The sequence below is a fragment of the Echinococcus granulosus genome (assembly GCF_000524195.1).
Source record: "Echinococcus granulosus chromosome Unknown EG_S00009, whole genome shotgun sequence".
Lineage (NCBI taxonomy): Eukaryota > Metazoa > Platyhelminthes > Cestoda > Cyclophyllidea > Taeniidae > Echinococcus > Echinococcus granulosus.
This window is the reverse complement of record NW_020170389.1, coordinates 1,027,651-1,047,053: the sequence shown is the minus strand read 5'-3', so window position 1 is coordinate 1,047,053 and position 19,403 is coordinate 1,027,651. Positions and strand designations below refer to the sequence as shown.

The 19,403-nt window shown below is 39.7% G+C and overlaps 1 protein-coding gene across 1 annotated transcript; it reads left to right on the top strand. All coding sequences in view use genetic code 11, as the record gives it.

Annotated features, from left to right (window-relative positions):
• Positions 1–2,439: 2,439 nt before the first annotated feature.
• On the top strand, positions 2,440–17,668 carry EGR_02130 (Slit 1 protein; the record flags this gene model as incomplete). The annotated part of the gene is made up of 27 exons (XM_024491379.1): positions 2,440–2,566; positions 3,030–3,192; positions 4,082–4,153; positions 4,796–4,867; positions 4,950–5,021; positions 5,098–5,169; positions 6,512–6,583; positions 7,674–7,831; positions 10,756–11,029; positions 11,104–11,175; positions 11,213–11,284; positions 11,320–11,388; positions 11,899–12,125; positions 12,349–12,466; positions 12,522–12,593; positions 12,661–12,732; positions 12,801–12,872; positions 13,186–13,257; positions 13,329–13,709; positions 14,044–14,183; positions 14,610–14,703; positions 14,741–14,880; positions 15,144–15,290; positions 15,799–16,085; positions 16,167–16,404; positions 16,556–16,921; positions 17,208–17,668. 27 exons carry the CDS (start codon positions 2,440–2,442, stop codon positions 17,666–17,668), a joined length of 4,182 nt encoding a protein of 1,393 aa, XP_024354232.1.
• Between the last annotated feature and the right edge of the window lie 1,735 nt (positions 17,669–19,403).

Here is a 19,403-nt window from a genome sequence, read left to right as displayed (position 1 = left end):
TTCCTTTTTGTGATATTTTGGAACCCGTTATCCAAAATCGCAAATACTGTTCGAACCCTTGAATCTTTCTACATTTGGGTTACTGGTGGACTTATATGCACCTTAGTACAATAATATCTGGTTTGCATATTAGTGAGAAAGCTCCTGTAGTAGTGTTGCAGCAGACCTCATCGTCCCCATTATCCGAAATTGTGGGTAGGAGTGAGGCAAAAGGCATACACCAGCAAATATATCAAATTGTTCCTCCATTTTTAAAATGAACTAAAAAAGAACATATCCAATTGGCAAAAACGTTAACAAAAGGAAAAACTCACATATTCATAGTCTTTTCTGTTTTAGCCAGAAGTTAGGCACGTTCAACTAAGATTTTCAATGAGCCCTCATTTATATCAAAAAAATTTGGAAGTTGTGCAAAACTAATACACCACGCATGGGAAGGACCTGACAGCGTCATATTTCAAATTTCAGAGACCTTCGACAAAACAATTTGCGATGTCTTTACGATGGAACTTTTCAAGGCCTAAAGAACCTCCGAGTTCTGTACGTTACTATGGTGATTTTATTTTTGGACAGGGGCATAGAACAAACAACGCAGTTTTTTTTGAACAAAACAAATATGAAAATATATTAGCTGAAGATAATTTTATAAATACGCGACCACCCAATGTCTCTACACACCGGTGATGTGGCTGCAGCAGAAAAAAAGACCCAACACACACACCGCCCTAACATGTCTATGCCAATCGATAAACAACTCCCACAAGCTTGATTTGACGCGGCATTTTCTTCTATAGCTGACTTTTTTCCTGTTAACGCTCATAATTCGAGACCCTTAGTTGCTGTCACTATGCAGGAAAACAAGGAACATATATCATTTCTCGCAACGTGGGGATTTCTTTGTGTGTGTGGAACTTTACAAGCCACATGTCTTTCATTAACTCAACACTATAAGAATTGATTCCTAACTATTTTTGATGTTGGTTATTCATATATATGAAGGCCTATGTAAATGCCTAATTTTTGGAAGCTTTGGCCTCTTAAAGAAGCCCAGCATGCTTCTCATTTTAGTCAGGGTTCATCGTTTTAAAAAGTGGAAATATAACAGCACATATGTGCTACAGGTCACATTAGACATTGAGGCACGGACCTACGTATTACTCATTTTTGGTTCCAGCAACATTAACTGTTTAAAACATCCGATAAAACTGCCATTACGATTAGTGCATTTCAGAAATGAACACCTCTAAAATTGCTTAATAAACTTGGCATTTTATTCCAGTTTAATAATGATTTTAAGAAACAGGGAATTCTGATTCAAGACTGAGCAAACTATGAACTTTCGTTTTAGAAGGCTTGATCAGAACAAGATTTCTTGGATTTCCAGATTAACATTCAACAGTTTATCGGCTTTACAATGGTTGTAAGTGGGCATTTTAAAGAGTTCTTTACTTTCCTTTAACAATGAATGGAGAGTTTATTTATTTTCTTTGTTTTGAGGACAAGCAAACAGTGCACCGACACCTTGGTGTAATAATTAAGCAGCAGAAGTTATCATTGTATCAGCAAGGGTAACAAAGAGTGTCCTAGCGATTAACATTTCATTAGGAGTTATGCTTAATAACGGAGAAAAATTCATGATAGTAAACCGGTAATTTGAGATGAACCAATTGTAATAATTTATTTGATTTGCATTGTTAAATTAGTAGGATTTGAATTGTATCACTAGTCTACTTCGGAAAGAAGTGTGATTTACCAAAAGTGCCTTTAAAAGTAAGTATGGATCAACTAATAAATTGAGACTAAGCAGTGCAGTAGTAGGGCAAATGTCCCCATTTATTGCTGAGAAAAAGTACCAAGCGCTTCATAGGTTGCGTCGGTTTCGAAAACATCACCGCCAAAACTTTAAAACCTGGTTTCAAAGTCTCCTTAATTACATCCAAATTCTTGTTCTATTTTCAAGGCCACCTACTTCAAGTCGCGTCTTTTACCTGTTTAGAGTTCTACATACAGTTTATGGTTGGTTCTAAGCTCTCGATGACATTAAAGCGCGACCTGCAGAAAAATATTTGAAATATAAACAACCGATAGGTGTATTAATGGGAAAGGAGTTTCGGGTTTAAGTGGACCTGATTTTGCTATGATATCGGGAAATTGGATAATCTATCATTATTTATCTGCTAAATTAACCGTCTAAAATTCTCGAATTTTATCAATAATATAGTCACTTTGTGCAGAGGTTACAGGTTAGGTAACAAGAAGTTCATGCATGCACCATTCTCCTGAATCGTAAGCGGAATTGCATTTCAGGTCTTGGATGGTATAAGAGCTATGACTACCCAAAGATATTACCATTTGTAAAAACCCAACTTAACTGGAAGCATAATTTTTAGGACCCTCAACGACAATCCACTTCAATGTGATTGTCATTTGGTCGCTCTGATGAAGAGTTTTATAGAGGAAAAACGTCAGAGTGTTTTTTCATCCTCCGGTGCAATTTGCGATAGAGACAGCAAAGAATTTCCCGGTGATGTCGCCGCTGAAGTCTTGGGTCTCCTTTACTGCCCTCGTAAGTAACCGTTGGCCAGAGTACACTAACGAATGATGAATTTAATTTTGGGAATATTTAACGAAGTTGGACTAAAGCGGTTTTTAAACTTACAACCTCACCGTTCATGAGTAGTGATATATGTGCACGCATTGTGCAAGGCTTTGTTATCACCGTAGAAACATTTTAGCCTTAAACAAGGACAATGTTTTTGGAGTTATTTCGTGTGTAGCAATATCTGATAATCTCATGGGTTCTACATAAAAAATGCGGGATATTGGCATAATCTTCTGATACCGTTTTCAAATTAACTGCTATGCGTATATTCCTGAGTTTGATTTTATGCAACTCCTCTTTGAGTAAGCCATTTACCGTTCTGAAAACTTTGGATTCGGATTGCGGCAATTCAGTTTGAGGGGAGTGTGAAATTCCTTGATGAAATATATCTTTCATGGGTAGGATAGTTTGATCCTCTCTTCTTCAGATGGCGTACTCCCACTCATACCTCCGATTTGCAAAAGGGACCAAGAGCCTAGGCTATCCTCCTGTCAATCAGTATGCGCATGCGATACGTCCGGATTTGTGTCGTGTGTCGGGAAAAGTTTGGACTCTGTACCGTCTGATCTCCCGGAGAACCTAATCAGTTTGTAAGTTTTCCCGGAAATTTTATTTTTTTTGTGTGCACTTTGAGTTCATCTGCCGTCTGAAATTTTACTTGAGCAACACTGAACACCAAACCGAAAAGGGAAAGAGAACTTGCTGAATTGACTCATTAGCATTACAACTGTGGTGTTCATATCATCTGATGAGATGACTACTTATCCAGACATGATTATTGCATTAACATTTTTTTCAGTGATTTTCATTTTTGAAACATAAAATTATATTATTTGTTCAAGTGGCACAAAAGGCTTGCAGATGGAATAGCTTTGTAAGTTAGAGGAAAAAGTCTGTATCATTAATAAAACAATTTTAACTCTTAGAAGAAAGTGTTCAACATTGAAATATACATCTCACATATCCTATGAAAAGCTGCGATTTTTTGTTAAAAAGAAGTGCGCATTAAAGCACATTTATTTTCTTTTAGACGAAAAGTAACAAAAGGAGAAAATTTCATAAATATTTTTGCAGCATTTTTTTGCTTAAAAATGATATTTGTGTGTGTTGCATCATAAACACATTGTAAAGGACTATTTCATTCAGTTCCTAAACGAAGTTCATTCACTAGAATAAATCACTGCACCCAAATCTTGCTTTCAGGCCTAATTTTTCATTCATTTATCAAATGATAAGCTTTGCACACGAAAATGCCTTTTAAAATGCGGAAAGCTCTTTAAAAAAGGATTGTTCCTCAAAATTTGCGGCAGCAAGAAGTATTCCAAACTGCTAATGATTCTCATTCATCACGGCGCCAGAAGAAAGCAGGGGAAGTAAAGTTAGGTAGATTACCCTTATTGGCCTTGAGTAGTTGATTGGATAGCCGAGATACAGGTTATTGACAAGTGTTTGAGGCTTTTGACGCTTTGTCCTCTTTAGAAATATTGCAAATAATCAGTTGACGCATCTACCGAAAAACGCCTTTTCAAGATATTCTAGTCTGCGAAAACTGTAAGTTTAGTAATCTAATTTATGATAATCTTTAATATTAAACAAATATTTTAGTATAAAGTCATTCTCAAGTCCTACAAATTAGCTTGCAGCAGGCCTTTACTGATAGTTTGCTTTTTCAGTAACCACCCGAAATATTAAGCGGTAGAGTAATGCTTAAATCGGAGTCATTGGGTTCTAAGGTCACTACAAGTAACCACGTGCAAGCTGGATTGTAGCACGAGCCTCGTTTATCTCCTCTTCACTGGTCTTCATACCTTTATAACACTGAGGCTCATTGGGTTTTGACATATTTATTGCTCACCATAAATGGGGTTGGATAAAAGATTAGGGAGATTTGGACATGGGACCCTCCTCTGGCCTGGGAGATGTTGACTGCTCCTCAGTCACGCGGCTGAATTTGGCTGCCTGCCTCCTCTCTGAAAAGGAACAGTTAGACAACATAAGTATTACAGGATTATGACATTTACGAAGTAACAAGAACCTTATCCATTATAGCTTAATTATTATATCAGTACATGACAAATTACGAAGTAAAAGAACTGTTGCTAATTTATTGAGGGTGTTTATAATTAGTGTAATTCCCTTGCTCAAATCTTGGTTTTATACTGGCAATAATGATATTTAAATTGTTCACTGTAGCAACCTTGAAGAGAACAAGATAACAAATGTATCACCGTGGGCATTTTCTGGACTGCATCGATTGTCCTCCTTGTAAGTACATTCAAATTCAATTTCGACATTTGAATAACTTCCCCTTGTTTCGCACACTAACTTGTCTTCGTCACTTCAATAGGTATCTCACTGGTAATCAAATTCAGAGTTTCCCTCGGAACGCATTCAAAGGCCTGTCTTCATTAACCATATTGTAATTTTTTATTTTTTTTTGAAAGGTTAGATGGTATCTCAGATGCACTATCGCACTATAGTTTTCTTAATTTTAGAAATCTTCAAAAGAATAACATTTCCTGTATCGATGGGGAGTTTTTTGATGGTCTCACGAATCTCAGAATTCTGTGCGTTCATGATTTTTCTTGTAATACCTGACGACTTATATATCATCTTGGCCGCCTAAAGCCAAAGCGAATTTGGTTTAAAATGTCAATTTATAAAATGGAAGCTTGTGGTGTATTTTTGCACAAATTTGCTCATGTCTTTACATAATCTTACGCAAGCAACTTCTACATAGTTTACAGCAAATCAGTTCAATGAATTTAAATGAGCTGGGATTTTTTATGGTTGTCACACAGATCGACAAATCTTAATCTGGATACTTCCCTCTCAGAAGGTTCCTTTCCTGTCAGATTGAATATCGTATCCGAGTACCATGTTTCTGACGCTGCATGTTTGAGCACAATTATTTTATGCCTTTAATCCAAGCATTTTGGCCTCACTTGGATAAAAGCCTTGTGCAGTTTGCAAACTTTTGTTTTTTGTCGATGATTGGGTTGTTTAATATTGTCCCCATTTTATTATATCCGTGGAGAAACGTACAAATGATGGGCTGTGGTACCCTTAGCATGTTGTGCACATCCATTACTATTATTTTACTTCCTGTTCCGTGCTATTATAAGTACTAAAATTTGTTGGCAAATAATTAGCTTCACGAATTATACCCTCAAAGAAATTCTAGGTCGGCATTCAATCCCCTCTAAACATGTAAATATCAGTTGTTCAAGTTGAGCAAAATCCTTAAAAAATATATCGAAGATTAATAAAAATTCCATTATATGCTGGATTTCTACCTAGATAACTGTAATAAATTTAACTCACTTGCAGTGCTATTCGAGTTGAAGCCTTTTCGCGGTGGAAAGTTCTTCGTTGTTAGATTTTCCTTTATTGATAGTCAAATAAAGTATTTTAATTAACCGAGAACACTTAGCCTGACCCAAACTGCAGCATTTATATTTACCAAAGTAAAACTTGATTCTAAATTGTGGCTACTTAAAGATTTGTGAAAAGAAGCACTGCTTAAAATCGGTGATGTGTCTAATATTCTTGATAATCATCTCCTTAAAACTAATTATTTCTAATTGCCGAGTTTTTATGGAAACCTAGAGTTTGAAGGACAAATGATTTGGTGGCTGCTAATATTGCTATGTAACATTCGCAACTAGGTGTCGAGGAAAGCATCCGATGTTGGTTAACATTTGCCAATACCAGTCACTGTGACCGGGAATCCCGCCACGGTGGGTGGTCCTTCCAGCTCCGGCTTCAAAGCCTTTTCATCGCAGTTGTTATGTATTAATGTCGTCTTGTTAATTGCGGTCCTAACATGGGGAATTTCTATTCAGAAAATGCATTTTTAAATGTACAGTAACAAGCGCTTAAAGTTCTCATAACTATTCTGATCTTTAGTCACTTATCAGAGAACGCCATCGACACTATCGAAGAGGATGCCTTCAAAAGTTTGAAACAGCTTAGATACTTGTAAGTTTCCGTCCTCAATATATACTGTTGTTTTGTTTCGAAAAACGCATTGGTATTTCATTATCCACAAGCCTGCACTCTTTGCGCGTAGAATATAACCACGATGGATTTCAGTTTGGGTAAGTAAATGAATATTCCCAGCGTTCTAAAAGTTCTGCTGTCAGATATTTATTTCCCCCCAAATAGTTGTATTTAGGAAATGAAATTACGCTAAAATACTATTTAAAGATTATTCTAAGGGTCTAGATCTATAGAATATTCTGTTAGTGGATATTTTTAATTTTAGTAGCGCAGCTAAGGTCTGTTACGAAATCCAACCAAAAGTATAGTTCCAAAAAGCAACGCTTCACTTTGTAATCAGTTAATTCTAAAGGAGGCCTAATTGAGGGTTTGTAGAATTCACTCTATATTCACAAATCCGTTGATGACGCTGGTGACGAAGCAAAATACCGAATTTCGCCTCAAACCGTTTTTTTCGGTTATCTGAGTTTTCTCTACCACAACAAATGGTGCACATTTTACAGTAGTGTTATCCTACGATGTGAAACAGAATAATTTAAACCTAAGAATAAAACTATTTGAATAATACATTACATTTGAGGCTCCCAGTATAGCTCTTATTTTAGCGTACCTCCATAGGCATCATAGTGTTTTCTTTATTGCAATGTGCCGAATGCGATTTAAAATATAAGGCTCTATTAAGCAACGCAAAACAGTTTAAATCTATATCATTCATTCGTCTGTTAATACTATCGGTTAAAGGTCCTGTCGTAGATTAAATCCAATCACTGGAATTTCAGTAAGAACTGCAGAAATCTAGTGTAGGTCTGGATCCCCGACTAGGGGCCTCACTCTCTTATGGATGTGATATGATAGTTTCAAGCTTGACTCATAGGTGAAGTGTCCTGAACGCTTTTGATTCCAGGTGTCCTAATATCACCACAATCATTTGCACCCGTGGTAATGATAATACTAATGATGATAAGCAGAATGAATGAACAGTGTAGAACACGGTTGAGAGTATGTTATTTCAATGTGAATCTAAAACAGGATTCCTTCAATACAGTTATTTACATTTTGGTCTTTCCAGATATCTCATTAATAACAAACTTAATTGCGATTGCTCTCTGAATTGGTTACCCGAATTCCTCAAACAAAACGAAGCAGGGGGAAGTCAATGGACTACTTGCCATATGCCCACCAGCTTAAAAGGGCAATATGTGCGGGATATTAAACTTCAACCCTGTGGTGAGCTCAGTTATTTATTTGATTCCTCTTTAATTTTACAAGTGTTTTTTATGCACCAAGTGCATTTCCTCCGTGGGGAATGTCAGAAGAGTATTTTATAAAACCGTCAATCGCCTTTTAATTTCATTTCATTTCCTTGCGATACATTTCAATGAAAGTTTTATGCCTTTGAGGTTAGGTTCGTAAAATTTCTTTAATTTTAATTACCACTTTCCAATCATTGCATTGACAATTATTTTGGGAACACGTTTATAAAACAATGATCATGTCATTTTGCAGGGTTTTTAACCTTGAGCAGTATTTAACTCCAATCCATGTAAAATCATCCGTTTCTGCAGGGGAATAAACGTTTTTTGTAAGGACCGGTTCAACTCTTCATATGGAGTACCTCCTCAACATTGTTTTGTGGAAATAACCAATCTTTCGGCGTTATCGGCAATAATAGTTACATGCCATTACAGCGCCCTGAGTCTTCTTTGAAGTAGGCAGAAGGCGTAATACTGGGGTGGAATATTTAATGCCGACGCACAGAAGAACTGGGGGGCTACTGACATTGGCCGGAGCACACTCCACCCAGCAGAAGTTCAAATGCGGAGCCTCCAGTGCCTGCGAAGCCAAAATGATGAGTTAAACAAATAGTCAAAGGATTATATAGCCCTCCTCTCCCTTTGAGTGTCGTCCTCTGCGCGCCCCTTGGTCAACCTCCCGCGTCGACCATTGCAGCGTAGTCGGCGCTGTAAAACACTGACGAACCAACCGCCTCAGTCATTGAATTTGTTTGCAGCTGGGATGACATTTGACTATAATATCACTGACCCCTCTTGAGGATTTCACTAGACCTGGAGTTTTGTCCTGTTTGGGAGCTGTACTGGGGGAAGGGGGAATGTGCAGGCCCTCATGCATGTCCATCATTAATGGTTGGGACAGTGATCTAATAGTACAGTCATTTAATAACGAATGGGGCTTAAAATAGTTCTATGGGAATAAGGTGTCGCGTTTCTTCCTCCTTACTACTTATTCTCACCTCAGTGTCACCCAGTTATATGTCCATCTGAGTTCTATTCCGCTAGTAGGGACGTGGAGGGGGTATCGCATGTTTGCTTCACCGACATTTTTATACAGTTACTATAGACAACTTTGTAACAAACTCTTTCCGGCTAATATCGCTTCAGTTGTTAACAGCTTTCCTCCAGACCATGAAACCATGGTAGTCGCCGAGGGTAGACGTCATTTTTCACCTGTTAGGGGTCGTCACATATTCTTCTATCCGCAGTATATAACCTTCTTCCGTTACGTTAAGATTCAACATCCAGTAATAGAAGTCAAGGTAGCTGTCCTTTGGGATCAGGTTTGCTTTCTACTGTCACCAATGCGGTGCCTCGAGTCTTCCCTGAAGTAGAGAAGAGGCGTCATACTGAGGGGCCCGAGGCCATGCCGACCATCGAAAGTACAAAGTGACCACGAAACTAAAAGGAAGAGTTAAACAAACAAAGTATTGCAGCCATCGTTAACATTCTTTGTTGTTTTACAGGTATTTTACAAAACCACTTGAAATTACATATCAAAAATGGAAGATATAACGGCTTTGGTGAATTAAAATAAGAGGGGGTGACTTCAAGAAAGACCGCACGAAATCCAGAAAATAAGCTCGAACCGCATCCCTTGTTAGTTATTTGTCGATACTTTTCATTTATAGAGTGGTTCATTCACATACCTTTCCGGTGGGTTTGTACAGGAAATACAAGATTATTTTTTCAAGACTTTTGGCACCAGAACAAGAGTAATCAAATATCTACTTCAGGCAGAATCGCCAAACTAGATGATGCTTTGACTTTGTGCTTGGAGTGAGCAACTGAATGTGCCAAGGCTATGAGTTAGGCAAAAACGTAATCCCTAAAAAATGTCCACAAATAATCAATTAACTTGAAATGCTTATTTCCCCCGAGAGCACATCGAAGTGAAATATGTGAGGTGGGTTTGCAGAGGTGAGACACAATTGAGGAGATGGGACGAAGACTGGGACTGTAAACAAAGTTGGGACGTCTGTCGGATAGCAAACATACACAAGCAGGAGGCCGTGTAGCCGGCCCCCCTCCCCCCGCTAGTTGTCATCAGGCGGATGTTGCGGCGTCGTGGGTGGCCCCGTGCCGTCAAATTGACGCTGTCGCCCTACGCACGCACATTGCTGTCAACGCCGCACGTCACGAGTGCGCGCGCACAAGCAAGCACAGACGCGCATCTGCAACCCAGACGCTGATTCGTTTTGTTCTGATTTGCTCAAACTCCCCCCTTTTTTCACTCACGCGCTGAGTAATCCGTGGTCTATGACCTCGTCTTAGCCTAGACACAACAGTAGCGTGGATGCCACTTCTACATACACCCACTTTAGATACTAGAATGGCATCCAATCAAATAAAATAATGGCTACAATTTTTTGACGAACCACTACATTGAGTGCAATCCATATATACCTTCTAAATGGTTATCCTCAATTTAATTTATTATAACCTAGGTTATGCTAGGCATTTTGCTAGACATTATGCTAGACATTTTGAAAAATATCACTAGGTTTCCAGTTTTGATAAAAATACTTCCCGAATCTAGTGCTTATTATCGGGGTTGTAACTGGATACACTTTTGTGTAGCAAACATGTGATAAATGATTCCCATCTGCTGCCAAACCTACTATAATCGGCCAGATCAGACGAGAGGGATCCTTCCTCTGTTAAAATCTTTTGGCCTTCTAGAATAAGCATTGAATATATTTAAACACCCATTTCGAGAAACACAGGGGAAACCTGCTTTCAAATAACAGAATTTGTTTTCGCTTCATTACTTCAAATTATGGGTAATGCCCATACTTTACGATTTAATTTTTGGGTACAAATCATGCATGCATTTGAGCACCATAAATAATTTTTTAGTATCCGCAGAGAGGAAGCGTCACTGCAAAAGAGACGCGGATTTACAGCACCAATCTATCCCGCAACAGGACTTGGATATGGCTCAAAATTGTCCCAAGGCCTGCACATGCTCTCGATTCCCCAATCGAGTGCAAAGATCGGCTGACGACGTGATCACCTTCACAGCCCTGCGTCCTAGGGTTGCGGAAATCGTGGAACCAAGTCTCAAGGTCACTTGCACGAATGCTGGTCTGACTTCTGTCCCGATTGGAATTCCCGAAAACACAAAAGAATTGTAAGGAGTCTGAGAGAGCGTATTTTGCTATCGTAATAATCACTGTATAAAATTCGCATTTCTGTACCGTTTAGGTATTTGGATCACAATTCGATAGGGGAGGTGAATCACGAAAGTTTTGCGCACTTGAAGAAATTGGAGGTCCTGTAAGTTTGTAAAATTCATTCTGATTGACCCCTCTAGATCCCTTCACCACAACCAACTTTCATATCTTCACAATGGGACATTTGCCGCACTTCCGAGGCTTAAAGTATTGTAAGCTGATCGCACTTCATTAAATACAACTTTAGGCAACTCCATTCCAATCGAATCCAATGCATCGGAAGTTCGGCATTCGACATCGAATCACTGAAACTTGTGTAAGTGGCGTGCAGTTCTGTTTTTTATTAAAAAAGCATCCTTCCGGCTTTACAACTTACAGCAGGATGATTTGCGTTTCTTCACTTCTTATTTCCGCTTTGTAGCACAATTAAGCTAGTTTGGATAAGTCAGTGAATTATTCTTCAGAATCAATTGCTCAAATAGCTTGACATAAAACAAGATAAATAGTTTGAAACTTCCACCTGAAATATTTATATTTTAGGGATTTCACAAAAAGTTGCGATAAATAACTCCACTGCTTTTTAATACTACCGCATTTCCAATCAAAACATGTTGCCTCAAAAATCATTCCGAAATGCATAATTAAAGGCCACACCTAAAAGGCAGCTATTTAATTCCATTTATTTCCATGCGAACCTCTAAACAAAATGACAAGGAACCAAGATCTGCAGAAAATGCAAAACTTAGGGATACTAAGCTTGACAATGATATGAATGTGATATGTACAAATAGAGATGAAGCGTAAAAATTATTTGATTTTATGGCAGGAGTTTTGATGATAATCCATTCAAATGCGGTCCGCAAATGTCGTGGTTGGGCGACTGGATGCAGCTGAATCAGGCACTTGTGATGGCTTCACCCTCTGTTCCTGCCTGCGCCAGTCCTGCCCATCTCAAGGGATCACCTCTTGTGAGTCTCTCTGCTGGAGATTTTTACCATTCCAATGGGAACTCGACAGAGGCATCCTGCGAAAGCGATTTCTGCTCCAATGGAGGTACTCCCCTACTTTCAGTGCATGCACAATTGAACACAGAGTGTTTTGGACTCATCTAGCCACAGATTTGCTCACTTGAAGATCATGACACACCTGTGTGTTTGCTGTGATTGCACATTGATTCTTTTGTCAAGGAACTCATATCTGGTTCAGGAAAGCGCAATATCTTTCACGCCCATTACTCAAAGGCATTGAAGTAGAAACTCTTGACTTTATATTTTAGAAGTTGGGGCAAAGTCGCACTGTCCAGACCCATGTGCATGCAAAAACCAACGGGTTGATTGTTCAGGAAGGGCTCTGAAAGAAATTCCGAAGGACTTACCCTCCGAAACGAGGGATTTGTATGTTTCGGTACTTTAACAGGTTAAATCGCCTTAACTTGTTTCGCTTTTGCAGGTTCTTGGAGCACAATGCGATAAAATCGATTGATTCCGAACGTCTTCGACACCTGAAGAGTCTTGAGACGCTGTAAGCGTTTATCTTTGAAATTCATTCATGTAACTGCTGCGGTTACGAGTATGTGCTTGTATTTTAGGCTTCTCAGCCACAACAAAATTCTCGAAATTACCCCTGATGCTTTCAAGGATCTGTCTAACCTCAAATCACTGTTCGTAAAATGCCGATTGAAGGTGCTTGCTGCTATGCACGAAATGTAAAATTTTCGTCACATTTTAGGGTGTTGAGCGGTAACGGATTAAGATGCATACACCCCGACGCTTTTAGCGGATTGAAACAGCTTAAAGTTTTGTAAGTTTCTTCAATGTTTTAACGAAATACAAAGGAGGTAGAGCTGTAATTTTCGTCACACAAACAAACCGTCTTTTTGAATAATAGGATCAGCATGAGCCATCTCCATTGTGGATCAAGACGTTGTTATTCGCACTATTTCGGCTTTTTTTTCGTAGACGTAAAACCGATTGCACAAAAGCCTAGGTTACTCCCAAAAATAAAATTAATGTAACGATGAGTGAATTGGTAAGTAGTTTGTTTACTTCTTTTTGAAATAAAGGTGGCTCCTTGGTTCGTTTTTAATAAATGACTTTTATCACTCATCATCTAGAATATTACAAAACAATGACATTTCGATATTGGCGAACGGAACTTTCCGGGAATTGGAACAGATGAATAATTTGTGAGCAATTACGATTTTGGCTCTGCATTTTAACTTTAAGAACCTTCTAATTAGTAGCTCTCGCGTTCTAGAGCATTGGGTCAAAATCCTCTCCATTGTGACTGCAATTTGCGCTGGCTGCACGACTACTTCAGACTCAAGTCTCTTGACAATGGTGTCTCGATTTGCGCCAGTCCCGAGCGGATGAAATTCAAATCAATATTTCACTCAACTCCAAAGGATTTTTTATGCTTAGTAGAGTCACCTGACATTATCACCAAATGCAGTCCCTGCGCCCGCAATCCTTGTCTAAATGGAGGTGGATGCGGGACTATCAGTGGTGTGGAATTCAACTGCACTTGCGAAATGCCGTTTTATGGAGATCGGTGTGAGAAGAAAGTAGATGCCTGCTTTAAAAAACCATGTAAAAATGGTGGTACTTGTGATGTGACTGATGATCTTGGTCACTACAGGTATTTTATGTGCTCAATTGCACATACTCTCAGTTAAATGCATCAAAAAGTGGCTCGAGTATCATCAAAGACACCACGTCCTGTAGATAAATAGGAAATAGCTGCTTGATTTTAGAATAAGTCTAGACATCCATCTTACTTACAAATCATGGCAAAATAAACCCAAAGAGCACCATGGGCTATAACGAGTAAAATACCTAGACTACCTTTACGATACTAATATTTTCGCCAATGATGAATTGTTTATTTATACCATTTAAGTAGACGAAAATTTTAACAAATGCTGGTAACAGTTAAACATTATTTCCTAAAGTTCCTCGCTTTTTCCATGCAGGTGTAAATGTCCAACAGGGTTCACAGGCTTGGATTGTGAATTAAACGTTGACGACTGCAAAAATGTTACATGCGAAAATGGTGGTGTTTGCATTGACGGCGTCAACAATTACATTTGCGAATGCGCTCCCGGATTTCGAGGTGACGAATCACGCATTCACTAGAGGTCATCAGTGTCCACCGTTACATGGCACAATCAAGAAGCTGCCTTTACATTCTAAATGTGGTTAGAGATCTCGAGCAGTTAGAATGCAATTACAGAACGATTTAAAGCGGTTGATTAAGAGTGCTTTAATAAATTTGGTTGTTATTGTGAGCACATAGATCTCAAATTTAAAAAATAATATGTTGTCCTCATGAGGAATCTAATGCGTTGCGCGCTTTGCAAATAGTATTGACGTTGGGAGTTTCTTTTCTTAAGTAAATTAGCTAGCCAGCTGAGAGAGCATGCAGGTGATAAAAACACATTTCCACAGCTATGCATTGATATTGTCGTAAACGTATGTATTTCCCCAACTATATGCAGAATGAGCCTTATCTTGAACCAGTTTTTTCCCATTTCCTTAGGCGAGCATTGTGAAAACGAGTTTCAGTACTGTGTTGATGAAAACCCTTGCCAAAACGATGGGGTCTGTGTGATACAAAAACCTACGGGCTTTAAGTACGTTGTCCTTTCATGAGCACTTAACTCTCCAAAGGTGCGTATGTCCTGACGGTTGGGGCGGGAACGACTGCTCGAAGAATTTGGATGACTGCGAGTACAATAAGTGCCAGAATGGTGGCGCTTGCGTCGATCAGATTGGTGGTTACACTTGTGACTGTCTGCATGGATTTACGGGTAAGATATTGTTGCTTGGAGGAATTTTGAAAAAACTTTGCAGTACTTTAAAGTACCATGCATATTCCGATGAGTTGATTCTGACAAATTTAGAAACAACGACACCAATTATTCAAAACAACTGATGAATCTGACCTAATAAGGAACTTTGGATTAGTCTCACGCATTTAATGGAAAGCGACTAGTACCAAATTTAACCTCCCATAAATGTTTCACACAAAAATCATGTTACCGGATTTAGTGTACCTGTTTTTTCTCTTCAGGCAGGTATTGTGAAGTTGCGCTGCCTTCCCAGATAACTGCTATGCAGAATTCGGCATCATTTGGTTGTGCCTACAATCGCTGTCTGAATGCGGCGACCTGTCAGCCTGATATCTCGCCGATTGGATATCGCTGTCTCTGTCCTTTTGGTGAGTCTACGCTACCAAAACCTCAAATGTTTTGTGAATGTAAATTAATAGATGTCCTATGGTTAATTTTGGTTAGAACTAATTAGCTTAGCTCTAGATAGTCATAGGCATGAAGGCTTTCGAGGAAATGCATCGTACTAAAAACACATTGGGAATTTCTGGCAACATGTGCTCAACCGCCAGAAATTTGTTCCTAGTAAAACAGGAGTCTTACATGCTGGCTTTCACGAAAGCTCGTCAAATTATATATGGTATTTGGGATGTGTAATATGAATACAGACAGGCAGGACTCGTGAATAATTGTTTAAGTTGGTAATATTTTGCTGGCAATGTATAAAGTTGTGTTGTAAAGCTAAATACTCAGCTAAGCACCTTTGTTGGTGGATAAACAAAATCTAATGTCTATAGTTAAACATTGGCGCTGTTACCCTGCTCAATCCAGATTGATAACTCGCCAACAATATCTCAGTAAGTTGGTAAGTCTTCTTTCCTCTACAATACGCAACAGGTTATGGCGGAACCTTCTGCGAGAAAGTGTTCTCCCTCACTATCGCATCAACAGACGTCCATGTTGCAGTGCCGTCACCCAGTCGTGGATGTTTCCTTCCACGAGGAAACATCAGTCTTACTTTCTCTACCAGCCATCAACAAGGAATTCTGTTCTTCTTCTCCGAGATGATAAATAAAACCCTATTGCTCCGCCGATTCCTGATCGCAGAACTACATCAGGGTCACGTGAAGATAAGTTTCGCTATTGATGCCGGGGAAGTGGGGACCGCTTACTCTATGTCAATGGTGCGTCGTATTTTGTGAGACAACTTGGAAGATTTGGTCGGCGACAAGAATTTCACTACTTCACTCTCCCATTTTTTCCAGTTGGCTGACAATAAGTTGCATCGACTCGACGTTGTCGTTGTCACCTATCGAGTAGAGATGTATGTAGATGGAAGTAGAAACGCCCTAACTCAATCAATTGTGTCGACATTGAACCCCTCAAAATTCAAGCCTCGCGCTCTGATTTCAGCAGCTCCCATTTATTTGGGCGGTGCACCAAAACGTCTATTAAAATCTGCCAGTCGTGCTGGAGTGATTGGGGCCACGTCTGGTGTCGTTGGTACGTTTACTGACCACTTATAACTTACTGTAATTGTTGCTTTTATAGTTCCCATTGGTGGTAACGAACAGCACTTATAAACGTAGAGGATGTTTAGTTTTATTGGCATTGAAAATGCGCTCAAACCAGAGGCATGTTCGTTTTCGTTTAGCTTGCATTGAATCCTTATACATCAACGACAAAGCGATGGAGTTCTCTCAAGCCCTAAGGAGCTCTAGCAGTTTAAAACCCGGATGTGAACCACCTACAAGTTCCAGAAATAGCCTCACAATCAAACCTAATTTCAAGGTTCTTCATCCTCGGAGTAAAATGGAATTGATTGGACAGCACGACGCAGCCATTGTGAAAGACTCCGTGATCGCAAGTGACTGCAGAAGCAGAGAGCTGGCATGTCTCAATGGAGGTATCTGCAACCCTGAATATGGAGGCAACGATCAAGGCCAACAATGGACCTCAACGACATTGCAACATGTTTGCCGATGTCCTAGTGGATTTGAGGGGGTTAAGTGTGAGACGCGTAAGTCTGTGGTTGCAGCCACTCATTCTATTTTTTGGAAATCTAATCATGTAGCGAATTGATACTCTGTAATTTCTAATTTTCAGGGACATAATAGCGTTACACAGTTTGTTTCCACAGTTTTTTGAATTTGTAATAATAAATAGCCCAAAATTAGTCCTTTTGGGAACTGACCATTTTAGCCTAACACTGTAATACTGAAAACAAGAAAACTTGCTGTTGTCAGGTTACACATATTGATCTAACATCATTCAGAACTTTTTACCACGACTTTTGCTTTTATCAGCAATCTTCTGCAAACGCCATTCCCGGTACTCCTATATATACGATCCAGACACAGGCTGCATTTCAACTAGGCGAATTGTGATTCGTTCCTGTTCCGGCTCCTGTCAAGGTGCAGCCGGCACTTCATTGATGTGGCAGCTAGAGCAGCAGCAGCGGAAACGCCGATGGCGTAAAAAGGCACGGCGAAGAGTTCGTCGACACAGAAGTCAGTGGACTTCATTATCACCCCCATTGATGCCTAAACTAAGTCGTATGCCTCGAAGTGTTACGGAAAATACTGGAACATGCTGTCAGCCGATGCGTTTTAAACAGAAAAGCGTACAGTTCCAATGTCCAAAGAATGGTAGTGGGAACCGTGTCTACTCTCGGTGGTTCCATTTCGTTCGGAAGTGTGGATGCGCCACCAATTGTCACAATCGCGACGGCAGTACTACTGACGGTATAGCCACTGATGCATTTTGAGGCCACGGGAACGTGAGGGAAGATAGAGACAGAGGACGCAAACGATATTACCTCATCTTTCATGTAGCATTTATTCACAGGAGCGCGGTTGCTGTGGCGTACCTACTCTGCATGAAGTTGTATCGTTGTCGTTATCATCCACCAACTTTTTAACAGACGCAGCACATGGTCCTTGCAACCATTTACCCACACACCATTTCATTTAACCTCTCCCAAATATCCCATACCATGCTCCACTTCGCTCTTTTTTTCCACTTTCCTTGAAATGGACCTATTTTAATCAAGACTTTAAAAACAAAAACATGAAATTAAGATCAAGATATTGGACCACATACGAAGGTGAACTAAAGTGGTGGTGACTTAGTATTCACAAGGAATGCAAACAGAAATTTCTGCAATTAATCACTTATCTAATAATGACCCATTTATTCTACAAACATGCGTTTGTGAAGCTCACGATCCCAACGGAGTGAAAAATAATATCATCTAATCCCTAACCATTTCAAATGGTAACAAACGGACTGTAAAGTACAAGAGAAAACACGCTGAGAATTATTCACTGCTAGGAGGTGATAGAAAAAAATCCAGCTTAGTCTCATTTTCTAAACATCTTTCGAGTTAGTTCGCGTATCCCAGTGTTGTCGTACTGGGACCATACGGGGGATGTTGTCACATGCGATTGTATTTCGCAGTGTGACTTCGGAAACTAGTATTTTCTTCTGCCACAATCTTTGTTGCTTTTGAATTGGTGAGATCAGCTGGACCAGAAGTGAGATCGGCATTCCCCGTCGGTTGAGCAGTAAGTGAATACGAATTTAAATAAAGTGATTTTCGGCGGCTGGTTTCACTTGCATTCACAATTTGAACGGCGCGTAACCTGGACTTACAACTTGGGACTCCGCATACAACTTCTCTCACAAGCTGGTGTTAAATAATGATCGACTCTAAAGGATAACCTCTCTCGTCCTCTTTAAATTAGAGTCAAATCCTAGTGTTTGCTCCGCAGGTAGCTAACTTCGCAACCTGCTGGTCCATTACGTTTTAATACAATCCTCGAAGGAGGTCTTCCTAGCTCATCTGAACCCGCGAACCTTGAAGACGTGAAGGTTGCTTCACATGCATCTTTAATCACGAATGCGACAAAGTTGCTCCTAACGCAAGGAACTGCGAAGATATCCATCCCTAGAGATGGTTTCAGCCTAATAGGAATTCTGTTTAGGCAAGACGGTCTATTTCGATTACGTCATGCATCTTCGGCATTTACGGTGAAGTGTTTACTTGTAGAAATGATTGGTGTTAACAGGAATGATTTATCTACGAGGCAATAACCACGATTTTGAGCCGCATTCAGGGTAAGAAACACCCTAGTCTTCTCAGATGGTAGCCAAAGAAAGAACCTATTAGATTCAAGTACTCCATAGTCTCAACGAGTAAAGATTTCTGAATCAAGTTACAACACCTGTATACCCTCAGGAGGGGGGGGGTTGCGGAGCAGAAAGGGTGGGAAGGAGGGCTATTTGAGAAAAAAACATTGGCCGGCCAATGTGTTCGTTGGTCATTGGATTTGAGGGACCCATCTGAGCTTCTTGAGAGTGTGAGCTACCACACGGGTGGAGAGGAATAGAGAACAAGTAGGGTGGTCTACTCGGCGTGGTTGTATGGCTTTCTAGAGGGAAGGTTGCGCAAATTTACCAGCATTCCGGGGCTGCGTCAACAGCGCTGCCTGTGCACCCCG